Source organism: Petaurus breviceps, unplaced genomic scaffold (assembly GCF_028583685.1).
Source record: "Petaurus breviceps papuanus isolate PSGF00001 unplaced genomic scaffold, PetGlider_PUasm1.0 90418, whole genome shotgun sequence".
In the NCBI taxonomy this organism is placed as follows: Eukaryota; Metazoa; Chordata; class Mammalia; order Diprotodontia; family Petauridae; genus Petaurus; species Petaurus breviceps.
The window spans coordinates 2797004-2809929 of record NW_027187246.1 but is presented as its reverse complement, the minus strand read 5'-3'; the positions used below and the strand labels follow the sequence as shown (position 1 = coordinate 2809929).

Sequence of the window (12926 nt, the reverse complement as noted above, 5' to 3'; positions counted from 1 at the left end):
CTGGGAGCTGGGGGGAAGGAGTGAATTATGCCTCTCACATTTGAGGGGAGTATGTGATAATACTTTTTAAAGGAAATATATCATTATAAAAGTTAATCTGTCAAATGGTTAAATAAAACTGGGGTACAGTTATACTTAGGAGAACATCATCTGTTGTGGATAGAGCAATTTGCAGAAAACCCAGATTACCGCCCCCCCATCCCCTTAAGGTTACTGAAGAACCCTGAGGGAGGAATAAATTGTAATATACCTTCAAGTGATAGGAGCCAGGGTGGTCTGTATTACATACTTAGTAGTAACAATTTGGGTCCCTCTCAAGCAAAAGTTTGTCCTCACTATTGCTTGTCTCTCCTCCCTGAAATTTATTTGGAATATATCACCTTTCTTCTTGTTCCCAGTACAAACCTTTAAGGTCTTTCCCCAAGTCTTACAAAGAAGACGCCCAAATCAATTATTTGCATTTCATTCCACATTGATAACATTTAGTTGTGTTAGAGGAATCCCTAAGAACAAGAAGCAGGTGGGAGAGATTTGTATGTCTGGTTTGTGTGTGGGGCGAGGGGAATTGGGTAGGCACATCCTACCTACTTCATTGAATATTCCACTTGTCTCTTCAGTCCATTCTTCAGTCAGAAAGTGTACACATCTTTTCAGTAAAATATTTTACTACTGTAGTCACCAAATGGTAGAAGTGGGAAGACTTTGAAAACAAAATCCTTCATCAATGAACCCTATAGCATTAATTCTCAATGTGTGGTCAAGGGACCCCCAAGTATCTCCAAGACCCTCAGGGAGTTCTTAAGGTTAAAACTGGTTTCATAATAAGATGTTTTCATTTTAAATGTAGTAAATATCAGTTAATATAACTCATATAAACAAAAACTCCTCGTAATGTATAGCGTAATTTTTAATATTATTAAGTAGTCTTGAGACCAAAAAGTTTGAGAAACCTCTGGTCTACAGGAAATAGAACATTTTGAAAACTCCCCTCTCTGGTTTATATGAGTTACCAGTGTTACAAGATGAGAGTTACTATTTATCTCTGCAAATCCCCATACCTCAACACCAGACCAACTCTTGTGAACATGAGAATAAAATATGCCTTTGTATTATAAGACTGAGTGAAAGAAATCAAGTCTCCACTTGAAAATGTGGCCCATTTATTTGAAACTTGGGAAGCATCATTACACAGTGCAAACACTTCTTTGGTAAATGTATTGGTTACAATGAACATAACAAGGGCATTCTGCTCTTGGTAACAGAAATGTAAATAAATATGTACAGTTTGCAACACATTAAAGCAATATTCTGACAGTGGCTACTTAGAAAAGTTCATCCAGGCACTAACCACTGTCCTTAAAAAAAATTAAACTGGTGATCCAGCAGACATTTCGATGGAAATTACAGAATGTTATTGCAAGGCACAGCTCGGCTCTTCCATGAATTTTCAGTTCACTGACAAACGCACTCATTTTGAAAGATGCCTCAGTCAGGCACTTCAGCATATATGTTTGTTTGTTTAACCCCCTTTTATATTGTCTAAGTCACACACTCCACAAAATACCTCTCCAACAAGACGCTATTAAGACATGGCAATCCTTCCACAAGAGTGGAAAAATCATTGCTATAGTTTCTATACCTGAGCATTTTAAAACTACCCTAAAATTCTGAGGATAAGTTAAGAGAAACATTTAACTTTTCCTGGTTGATAGAACCCCCTTCACTGTTCAATGATTATCTTTCCCATTTCAAATACCTTCACCAGAGAATTTGAAACAAGTCTTATGTCCCATGAAATTCAAAGAGACTTGATGAAGCCATTTAATAGTGTTCGAATGTAAGATGAAGCCAACCAACCTCGGTGCATGAAATCAATCTGAAGTTTCTTAACACTAGACTATCAAATGTAGCCCATCACAACTGTGCCACAGCATAATAGCATGCATAGCCATGTTCAGGACACTATGTGCCAAGGCTGTTCCCTGACTCTCATTTGAATAATGCAGAAAATGTCATTTATTTAGAAAAAGGCATATCATCCCAAGACTTAGTCACAGTCAATGTACCATGCATGAGAAAGCCTTATCTCATAATCCTGGGCAGAATCATACCATTTACTTTGGCCTACCCTGCAAAGTGATGATCTTATGTGCTTTCACAGAAAACAACTGTGCAGTTTTCATACCTATTTCCATTAGTTCATGTTCAGAGAACACAGGGATTCGATTGGGGCAGGGCAGAAGAGAGGGGTGGGTGATACAAATACAGCCCAAGTTTAAAACCAAAAAAAAAAAAAAAAAAAAGGAAAAAAGAAGGCTCACGTGAGGTACAAGAGTTGCCTTTCATTGAAATGTATGATGGCAAAAGATTCAGAACAGTAATACTGAAAGACTAAGGACTCTTGCATAATGAAGCCAGTTTATCTGCCCCTCTAATACTTATCATCTGTGGACAGAGGTCTCTAAAATGTAAAAAATGTAAAAAAAACAAAACAAAAAAAAACACGCAAATGAGGTATAGGGATTGACCACACATGCACAGCATACCTGGAAGCTAATAAATTCTCAACATTCAAATATCTAATCAGAAAAGCTAGAAACAAAAAGTCAAGGCTTTTACTGCCCTTTTACCCACAATAAATAGCACTACTACTAAAAGCAGTGGCTGTCCATTTGAAGTTTTTGGCAGTACACCCAATAATTAATAGGTATCTTAATATGCTAAATGGTATGAAATATAATTTTCACATTGTCTTAAAAAACACACTTTGTGGTTTTGCAGGTCAGAAATCCAAACCAGTTGACTTCTAAATATGAGTTCATATATTCATTACAGTCATGCTTAGGAAGAGACAACAAAGGGAAAGTGGTAGGAATTTACACACGTTTTGAGGGAAAATAGTGTTTGATTTATGATTAAATATTAATGACCTATGAAATATCATTTACATGGCTAACAAAAACTGGGGTAATACCAATCACTTTGAGGTTCATTTGGGGAAAAAATGATTTTAAAAAAGGTCATATTCCACTGCTAATACACTCATAAAAGATGCTTCTCAACTTGCCAAGCATGTATTTCTTCTGCAAAGGTTGCTTGAAGCTTCATACCCATTTCATTGGGCTTCTTTCTGCACCCTTCTTTGTTTTTCACTCTCATCTGGTCCTCATGAACTCTTGCTTTCTCTGGGCTGTTCTGTATTAAGACTGAGAACTCAGTTGGGCACAAGCTCATCTTTACCTACTGCTCAGAGGTACCACTGGGCTGAGTTTAAATTAAAACATCACAGTAAATCATTGGGGGGACCTCGCTTGCCTGACTGTGCAATTTCATAGTAGCACCAATTTTTAATTTAATACAAAAGAAAAACCTGAGAAGCCTAAGAGAGGTTATATAACCATTCACCTACTTCCCTTTCCATACATTTTATTGGGGGGAGGGGGTGCCTGTCACCTGGGAAACTAGATAAAGAATGCACACAGCATTCAATTCTTTAACAGCATCAGTGTGATGTTGTGAAATGTCTCCATTCTGGATATTTTGTTAAAGCCTGAAGTTACCTGTGTTAGCCACCTGATTTCACTGTGGCTTAGCAGAGAACCCCACTCCCACCCCACCCCCCAAAATGTATACAGGCAGCTATGGCTTCTTTTGCTTGCTAACAGCGTTTTTTAAGCAGATCGGACAACACTCTCCTTTGATCTTCACTGGGGCTGGACAATCTGTCGGCTGACAAGATTCTACAAAACAAGTGATCTGGCCATCCTGTGGGAGAAAGATTTCATTACTTTTTATCTATAATACTGACGGTAAAAATACCTCCCTCCCTGCACCTCACTGTGCATGCAGATATTCTTTTGGACATTTATCCGGTTCATCTTTTATTGTTCTTCAAATACTTAAGCAAATTATATATTCTGTGTGATTTTTTACTTAAAGAAGGTTTTACTCCTCAAGTTTAGGTTGGATTAGAACAACAGTGTCAAACTGAGATAGAAACAGAGGCCACTCATCTGTATATGAAGATCTATATGGATGGCACATGGATATAGTTTTCAAATGCAATATTATCTATATTTTATAGTAATTTTCTTTATATTGTTCAATTTTGTTGTTGAGTTGTTTCAGTCATGTCTCACTCTCCATGACCCCATTTGGGGACTGTATGGCAAAGATAGTGGAGTGATTTACCAGTTCTTTCTTCAGCTCATTTTACATATGAGGAACTGAGGCAAGCAAGATTAAGTTACTTTTCCAGGGTCACATAGCTAGTAAGTATCTGAGGCTGGATTTGAACTTGCGCCCTCCTGACTCCAGGCCTGGTGCTCTATCCAATACACCACCTAGCTGCTCTTGCTAAATATTCCCAATTAAATTTTAATCTGGTTTGGGGCATACCTGGGATCTTTATGGGCCACATATTTGATACCTTTGGACTAGATGACTTCCAAGATCGCCTTTCAATTTTGTTTCTCTGAATTGTAAAGTTATCTTCAAATATTTTATTATCATGTGGAAGAGTAGGTATAATGGGAAGAAGATATAGAGGCATACATGGATATAAGGAAAAACTTCCTAACATTAGAGCTATTCACAAGTGAAATGGCCAGGCTTAGTTATTAGTGTTGGTTCTCTATTACTAATAGTCTTTAAGGAAAGGAGGGATGATAATCTCTTGAAAGTACTGTTGAGGGGATTTTAGGTCAACTAAGCACTGAACTAGATATATACTAAGGTTCCCTTCCTATTTAGAAATTCTGTGAAGTTAGTTTTTATTAAATTCCCAATTTGAAACTGGTTAATCTCAAAGAGTTAGGCCCCACCATCCATATGGATATTTCTTTAATTGTAAAATAAAGAACAAAAAAATCAGAAGGCAAATGTCTCAAGACTCCCCAGTGGTACAAAATACTGCTTCCTTAAAGGTTTCCATCATTTCCACCCCTCCCCATCATCAAAGAATCCCAAGGGTTTCCCTGCCTTAGCTGGCCTCTTCCCTTGGCTTCTTTCCCTCACCCCTACAACAACTGCTCTATGCCCAGGCAGAGAGACCTGGGATTTTTGCTAACTCTGACCTACTATAGATAGAGAACATAGTCTAGATATGAAATGCCAAGGAGGAGATGACTAAAAACTGAGTAAAATTAGGATTTCTCACATACTCACTTTGCATTCACACACAGTACATGAATCTCTTTTCCATTTTTCATTGCTTGAGTATGATTTACCCTTTTCATCAGTGCATTCAGTTTTACTGAGGCGTGATTCAAGTTTTTTTATCTGTAGGAAGATTTAAGTTTAATTAGTCACTTCTGAATAGTTTTACCCACGTAGTAAATCTGACCTCTCGCCTCACTTGTAAATCCATCCTCCTCTCCCCAGTTCATGAAAATTGACGTTGCTGATCTCATCACAAAGAATTCTTGGGAAAGTGCAAATCAAGAGGTTAGAAAACAGAAATTCATGGCTTCATTACAGAGCTATTTCCTTACTTGACACCAGAAATAAATGCATTCCATAATCTGGCAACCAGGTACTTGAAGAAAACATGGAAAGCTAAAAATCAAAAACTATAGTACAAGGATTGTGGAGTATACTTGACTATATGGTGATAAATGAAAACTTTTCCTATAAATATTTTCAAACAGCTGCTTGAGGGCTCTCTAGAGAGTACCCTGCTTATGAATGTCTTCAGCTATAGCTGTACACTTATAATGATTATGTTATATAGAAATGTTCCTCTTAATTTTTTGTTTGGGGAAAAAAAGGATATAAATGGCATGCATTTGATTTGATTCCAGTCTTTCCTTTTGACACTTTGCTACATAAATCCAAGACACTCCCAGAGCCTGTAAAGATAGTTCCTTAAAATAAAGAGTACTCTCTAAGTACTACAGTTGTACATGAACATTTTGAGATGATGAATGGAAGAAGGCAGGAGAAAGAAAGAGCTAGAAAGTAAATGAGCAAGAAAGACTGGTCATTTCCTTCCCCTGTGCCCCCAAGCATCTCCTATCACCCAGGTACAAAAGAGTTCAGATAGTGTACACTGAGGCAGAAGAATTAAATTGGGCACCACAGCTAGCATGGACCTTGTGGAGATTTAATAAACACACAAGTTTCTTACCAAATCAAAAGAACCACAGCTCCCTTAATAATTCAAAATCTTTCTCTAATTAAATTGCCTTATTTTTTTCCCCACAAATTTAGGTATGAATCAAGTTTACAAAGTAAAACCCTTAGTTTTAAGAGGCAAAGACCTAGAGAATCTTCCCAAATGATGAAATTACTTAAACATTCTAAATCTCCTTATAAAGGTAGGTGCCTCATAAAGATGGTATTAATCATAAACTAATGTTCCTAGAAGGGAAGAACTAAGGAATTCATAAATTAAAGTTCTGTCAATATTTATATTGCCAACTTCAATAGTTCAAGGGTCTAGAATTTCAATTTGGCCTCTCCATTTAAAATTAACCCTTCAAGATTAGTTTGATGAAAAACTATAAATTTAATGCAACACATACTGATAAAAATTAAAACTATATGACATCAATAAATCCTTTAAAAATGCTTTTGGGACAGCTAGGTGGCGCGATGAATAGATCACCAGTTTTGGAGTCAGGAGGACCTTAAGTTCCAAATCTGGCCTCACACACTTAACACTTACTAGCTGTGTGATCTTGGGCAAGTCACTTAACCCCAACTGTCCTGCTCTTCCTCCTCCAAAATGCAAAATAAAAATAAAAATGCTTTTAACATAATTTGACATTCATTTCTGTTAAAAACACTTTTCAATGTCATCTTTTCAGATGATATGCAGGAATTATATGAACACAATTATAAAATGCTTTTCACACAAATAAAGACAGATCTAAACAACTAGAGAAAAATTAATCACTCATGGGTAGGTCAAGCCAATATAATAAAAATGACAATATTGCCTAAATTAATTTACTTATTCAGTGCCATACCAAACTACCAAAGAATGATTTTATAAAGCTAGAAAAAAGTAACAAAACTCAACAAAAGATCAAGAATATCAAGGGAATCAATGAAAAAAAAAGTGAAGGAAGATGGCCAGGCAGTACCAGATTTCAAACTGTATTACAAAAAGCAATCATGAAAACAATCTGGTACTGAATAAGTAATAGAGTGACGGATCAGTGGAACAGAATAGATATATAGCATATGGAAGTAAAAGACCTTACTAAGCTAGTGTTTGAAAAACCCAAAGATCTAAGCTTTGAGGGCAAGAATTGAAAACAGTCTGGGAGAAACTACGCATAGATCAACATCTCATACTGTATACCAAGATAAGCTCAAGGTGAGTACTGATTTAGACATCAAAGGTGATATCGTAAGTAAATTAGAGTAGCATGAGAAAAAAAAATTCCTGTCAGAACTATGGAAAAGGGAAAGGCTCTACTAAGAGCCAAGATGGTAGAATAGAGGAAGCACTGAAACAAAATGGAAGACAGATTGGAGCTTAGTAGAGACTTGAGGCAGGGAGACCAATTAACAAACTATCATAATAGTGAGTTGAGGGATGACAGGAGCCTGAAATAGAGCAGTGACTGTCTACGAGTGAAGAGGAGGGCACTTATAACAAAGGTGTTGTGAAGCTGATGGCTTAACATTCCAAAAGACAAGATTTAGCAGCAGATTAAATATATGGGGTGACTGAGAATGAAGAACAGAGAATGACATTAAAGATATAAACCTGGATGAGGAGGATGATGGTATCTTCAATAGTAATAAAGAAGTTCAGAGGAGGGGAAAGGTTGGGGGGGGGGGTGGAGAATGAATGATCCAGAGTAGGGCTCTTTTGTAATAGGACAGGGCAAGGGATTTAAGAATTGTGTAGAGTTGAGCTGGTGCATCAAAAGGGCAAGATAGTAAAGGCAGGAGATGCTGTGGCTTAAAAAAAAAGTACCATCCTTTGTGTCCCAAATAACATCATCGCTGTCAACACTCCTATGCTGTGTGAGTGGAGAGGAGGGCACTCATAAGAAAGGTGCTGTGAAAATGATGGCTTGTCATTCTTAAAGACAAGGTTTGGCAATAGATTAAATGTGTGAGGTGATTGAGAATGAAGAATCAAGAATCACATTAAGGATACCAAGCTGGATGAGTAGGAGGAAGTTGACTTCAACAGAAATAAAGAAGAAGCTCAGAAGAGTGGAAGAGCTGGGGGCAGGAGAGGATGAGTTCTGTTTCAGACATGTTGAAGTTCAGATATAAGTCACTTATCTTACATGCCCTGAATATTCTAATAACAATATCTATGGTGGTAAAGGACTAGAAACCAAGAAGATGCCTATTAACTGGGGAATGGCTGATGAACGTAATTGTGTTGCAAGAAATGATAAAATGGGAGTTTCAACTAAATCTGGGAATACTGGTATGAACTGAGGCAGAGACTGGTCAGGACTGGGAGAACCACTTAAACAGTAACAACATTGTAAAGACCGAAAACTCCAGAAGATCTGAAACATACTGAGAAACAAACAAAAAAAAACCACAACCCATGGCCAAAGCAGGGATTTGTGTCATTTAACTAACACATATTTGTTACAAGATCTTTCCTGTCCCCCACCCCAGGGGCAAGAGGTAGTAGAAAGTAAATTCACTTTTGTTAATTAAAAAATTTTAATTTAAAAAATATTCTGTTTTAGTGGATATTAGTTAGCATGAGTAAATGAAAATGATTTTGCCTTCCACAAAATTATTTTATTGTCATGTCTTGCATCTGTTTCATATTAGCCACCTGATATTTAATGTACCCAATGGTATTCAGAAGAAATTGCAACAAATATTTAAATCAGAGGCCCTTGTTTATTTAATATTCTGATAACTACATTTCAATATAATTAGTTTCCTTTCTAATCCTATGTGTTTTATCTTATGCATTTAAATATATTATTTTGAAAAGGGGTGCAAAGTTTTCACCAGAATGTCAAAAAAATGCCAGGCCCCCCCCAAAAAAGTTTAAGAATCCTTGATTTGGAGTATAGAAGCTTAGTACTCTCGACATTTCTCAAAACCTGTCCATGTGTGGGTTCTCTCATTCCTTCTATCTTTCAGGAGGCAACAGAGTAAAATTCAGCCCTCAAAAAAAGGTACCCCACATGCATTTTTTCAGACAGTTCATGAAGAAAAATAATTTATCAATACTGATATAAGAAAGGACTAAAATGAGAAGGGCTGATGTGGGGACATGAATTGTGAGTATATATCTACATATACCCACTTACATCTGGACATATATGTGCAAATATGTGTCTCGTATTTATCCCAAATTGCTACTACTGCAATGGTTTAATAATTACTCAAGTGAGTTACCATTATATATCAAAACTTTCCATTATCAATTACTTTAAAAATGCTCAAATCCTAGGAAAAGTAATGCCAATTGTAAGTAATGCCAAAAGTAATGCCAACTTGTATAACAATTTACAAAACATTTTACATTCACTCTCTTGCTCCAATACACAAGAATCCCCAATGGACACACTGCATGTATTATAATCCTCATTCCACATAGGAGGAAGTCTCCATACCACAGAAGTGATCCAAATGTCACATCAGAAAAGGAAAATGACTTTGTACATGGCCCTCAGCTCTCATACAGCTTTGATAATAACCCTGTAGTTGGCAACATAGCACCAGACCCCTCATTTGCAACACTCAGGTGCTCCTTGGTGGTCTCCCATCTAAATACCTACCCATCTGTACCTGATTAGGTTGTAAAAACAATGAGAACCAAGAACAACCTGGCATAGTTGTGGGTAAAACTAAAAAAGAGGGGCAGCCAGGTGGCTCAGTGAGTAAGAGCACCAGCCCCAGAATCGGGATGACCTGGGATCGAATCCGGGCTCTGATACTTAGCACCACACCCAGAAATAACTGGCCATGTAACCTTCAGCAAATTACTTAACCCCAGTTACTTAAAAAAAAAAAAAAAACCAGCAAAGCAAACAAAAATAAATGAGATGCTCTGTACCACGGAGTTTCAATAACTGCAGCGTCATTTTGGGAGTAAGGGGTGTATGGTACAATTCATGACTCCAGGAATATGGTGATGTGCACCTAAAAATGGGCTATTTAAAGAGAGCACTATGCAATGAAACTGACAACTACAGACCTTTGCAAGGCAATTGTCACTAGCCTTTCTCCTTACCTGTTTTCTGAGGCCCATGATGGTTTTTTGCATTTCCAGAACAAATTCTTTGAAGTCATTTGTTGCTGGTACATTCATGTGTTCATCAGAGGAAGAAGTGAAGTTACTGAAAGGCTTACTGTGCTTTACATTACTGCAGCAAGGATATAAAAAAATCAAATGCAATGTTAATACTTGTTCCCAACTGTGAGTTTTTGAGAAAAGACAAGAATACATTGCCCCCCAAAGTAAGTAAATAAATATGCAAATAAAATAAAATAAATTGAGGGAGAGAATGAGAAAAACAGACTTTGCCTACAGTTAAGTCCTCTGGAATTAGACCATCTTCTCCTGAAAATACAAAAGATGAAAATCAAACTATCAAGGCTAAATTGGAAGGCTGCAAACTTCTGTCTCCACTTCTTCAGTATAACTTCCCTAGGCTAGCCTAGCCTCGCCTGTTCAGACTTATCTCTCCACATCTAATTCTAGTTAGCAGAAAAGGAAAAGTAAACATAGACCCATAAACCTTCCTATCTCCTATGTCCATCATGACCACCATTTCTTTCATGATCAGTAAGATATAATACAGTGATAGATGATACCCTACCACTAGGACCATTAGTACACATTGCTATGAATGCAAAACATCTGCTATACCAAGTTTTCTGTATATACAAATATACCTTGGTATTTTTCGTGCTTTGGTTCTCTTTGTAGGCTTGTCTTCCTGATAGCTGAATTCAAGAGAGCGTTTTCCTCTGAAGTGATATGAAAATACATTAAACTGTCCTCTAGTCCTACAATCTAAAGTTAAAGACAAAAGAAGTATTAGATACTGACATCTCTAGTTTTATATTTCAGTAGAAACAAAATACATTTTTCAAATATAACCCAAAGATCTTGAGGATTATGATTGCTACTGCCAACACCACTCCAGAAGTTGTTATTTCATATGTTGTGATTTCATAAAAAAACAAATAAGCATATGCTGGGTAAAACAACATTACTTCATACAAAGAACAATATAAATGTCATGCATGTGAGCTACCACTTAAATGACAAAGCAAGAGGCAAAGCTGTACTACCTTTGCCACTTTTAGGGTTCACTTATAATGCATTAATGATACTACAGTTAAATGATATCCGAATAACCTTAGAAAGAATTTTCTTGGATGCCAAACAGAGAGTACCTAAGGAACATTTGTAAGCAACAAATTTCATCATGATATTTGAAATCTGAGGACCTGTGTTGAAATACTAGCTCTATGATTTATTATTAATACTTACTAGGTAAGTGGCTCCCCCCTTCTTTGCATCTCAGTTTCTTCTTTTTATAAAACAAAAGAGTAGAGGAAAAATGATCTGTAGAGTCTCTTCCAGCTCTGAATCCTATGATCCTACTTCCTAGTTGTTGGTTTTTTTATAAAACCTATTATTTCACTGGGTCAAAGAATTAAATTGGTGAGATTATCTCTACCAATGTAGATCAGCATCTGGAAAGTTGTCCAAGAGACTGAGAAGTAAAATTACTTGGATACAGTCACATAGTTGGCAAGTATCAAAGGCAGGACCTAAGCCAGGGGTGGGGAACCTGTAGCCTCAAGGTCATATGTGGCCTGATAGGTCAAGTACGGACGCTGACTAAATCCAAACTTCACAACAGCCCTTTGACACAACAAATTTCTTCTGTGAAGTTTGGATTCAGTCAAAGGGCCATACTTGAGAACCTAGAGGGCCACATGTGGCCATCCCTGAAAAAACCTAAATCTTTCTAACTCTAAGGCCTGTTCCCTCTACTAAACCACAGTGCCTCACCCTATTAGTCTATGAGTGATAAATGCTTATACAAAATTTTAAAGACAAAATGTTTCAGTAAAGTGTACTTTTTACATTATTATATACCACAATCATTCAGAACCATTCCAGCCCCAACAATCTTTGAGACTTGGTGGGTCAACTAGACACAGCCAAACATTACAGATACTAGGGGAGCCATAAGACAACAGGGCCTGAAAAGACTACTCAAAATCCCTAGTACTAAACTTTGGCCTTTCAGTTACAGGAGATCTAGAAGACACTGAAGAGAGGCATCTGAACACTCTTCTCAATTTCCGGCATGTTTTCTAGAAAGCAGAATGAAAAAGTAGGGGGGAAAAAAACGCACCAAAATTGGCATGACAATGGCTAGGTTCAAATTCTGGCTTTCCCATATAGTTTTAGACAAGTCTAACCCCTTTGAGCATTAGTTTCATCATCTATAAAATAAAAGAGTTGGAACAGAATATCTGTAAAGTCTCTACCAACTTTAAATTTATGATCATACTCTATAAAACTTGGAGCATATTCAAAGCAATTTTGAAAACAAATCAAAAACACACAGATGCCATGAAGAGGCATTACCCTTGTGAACTATGCCTTAAAACAGTCTTTAATGAAGCAAAAAGGCACATGATTTTAGTAAGCAAAATTCAGACCCACCAAGCCTAAATTCCTGTTCTGTGGGTACATTCTTCTAGGCTAAATTAAAATAGCCAAAGCATATTAATTGTCCTTTCAGCTTCATATGTAGGGGGTGCTCAATAAATGTCAAATTGAGTTTGCTATAAAATAATATGACCCTAGACAGTTGCCTCATGTTCTGAGAATGAGAAGAAATAGACCCAACTATCTTAGAGATGGCTAAGTTTCTCAAACAGAATAACTGACAAGCTCCTTAGAAGATAATGGAATGTGAAGACTGGCCTTCAAAGATTAAGTCTTTCAA

The 12926-nt window shown here is 36.9% G+C and overlaps 1 protein-coding gene across 2 annotated transcripts in view; it reads right to left on the bottom strand.

Moving 5' to 3' along the window:
- Positions 1-1143: 1143 nt before the first annotated feature.
- The window catches only part of PXDN (peroxidasin), a 142539-nt gene continuing 130756 nt past the window's right edge, over positions 1144-12926 (bottom strand). For both annotated transcript variants that reach the window (XM_069108689.1, XM_069108690.1), the window contains 4 exons: positions 10846-10966; positions 10181-10313; positions 5167-5280; positions 1144-3765 (listed from right to left, as the gene is read on the bottom strand). In XM_069108689.1, coding sequence (XP_068964790.1) covers positions 3640-3765; positions 5167-5280; positions 10181-10313; positions 10846-10966 — 494 coding nt within the window. In that variant the 3' untranslated portion in view covers positions 1144-3639. The remainder of the gene's footprint in view (positions 3766-5166; positions 5281-10180; positions 10314-10845; positions 10967-12926) is intronic.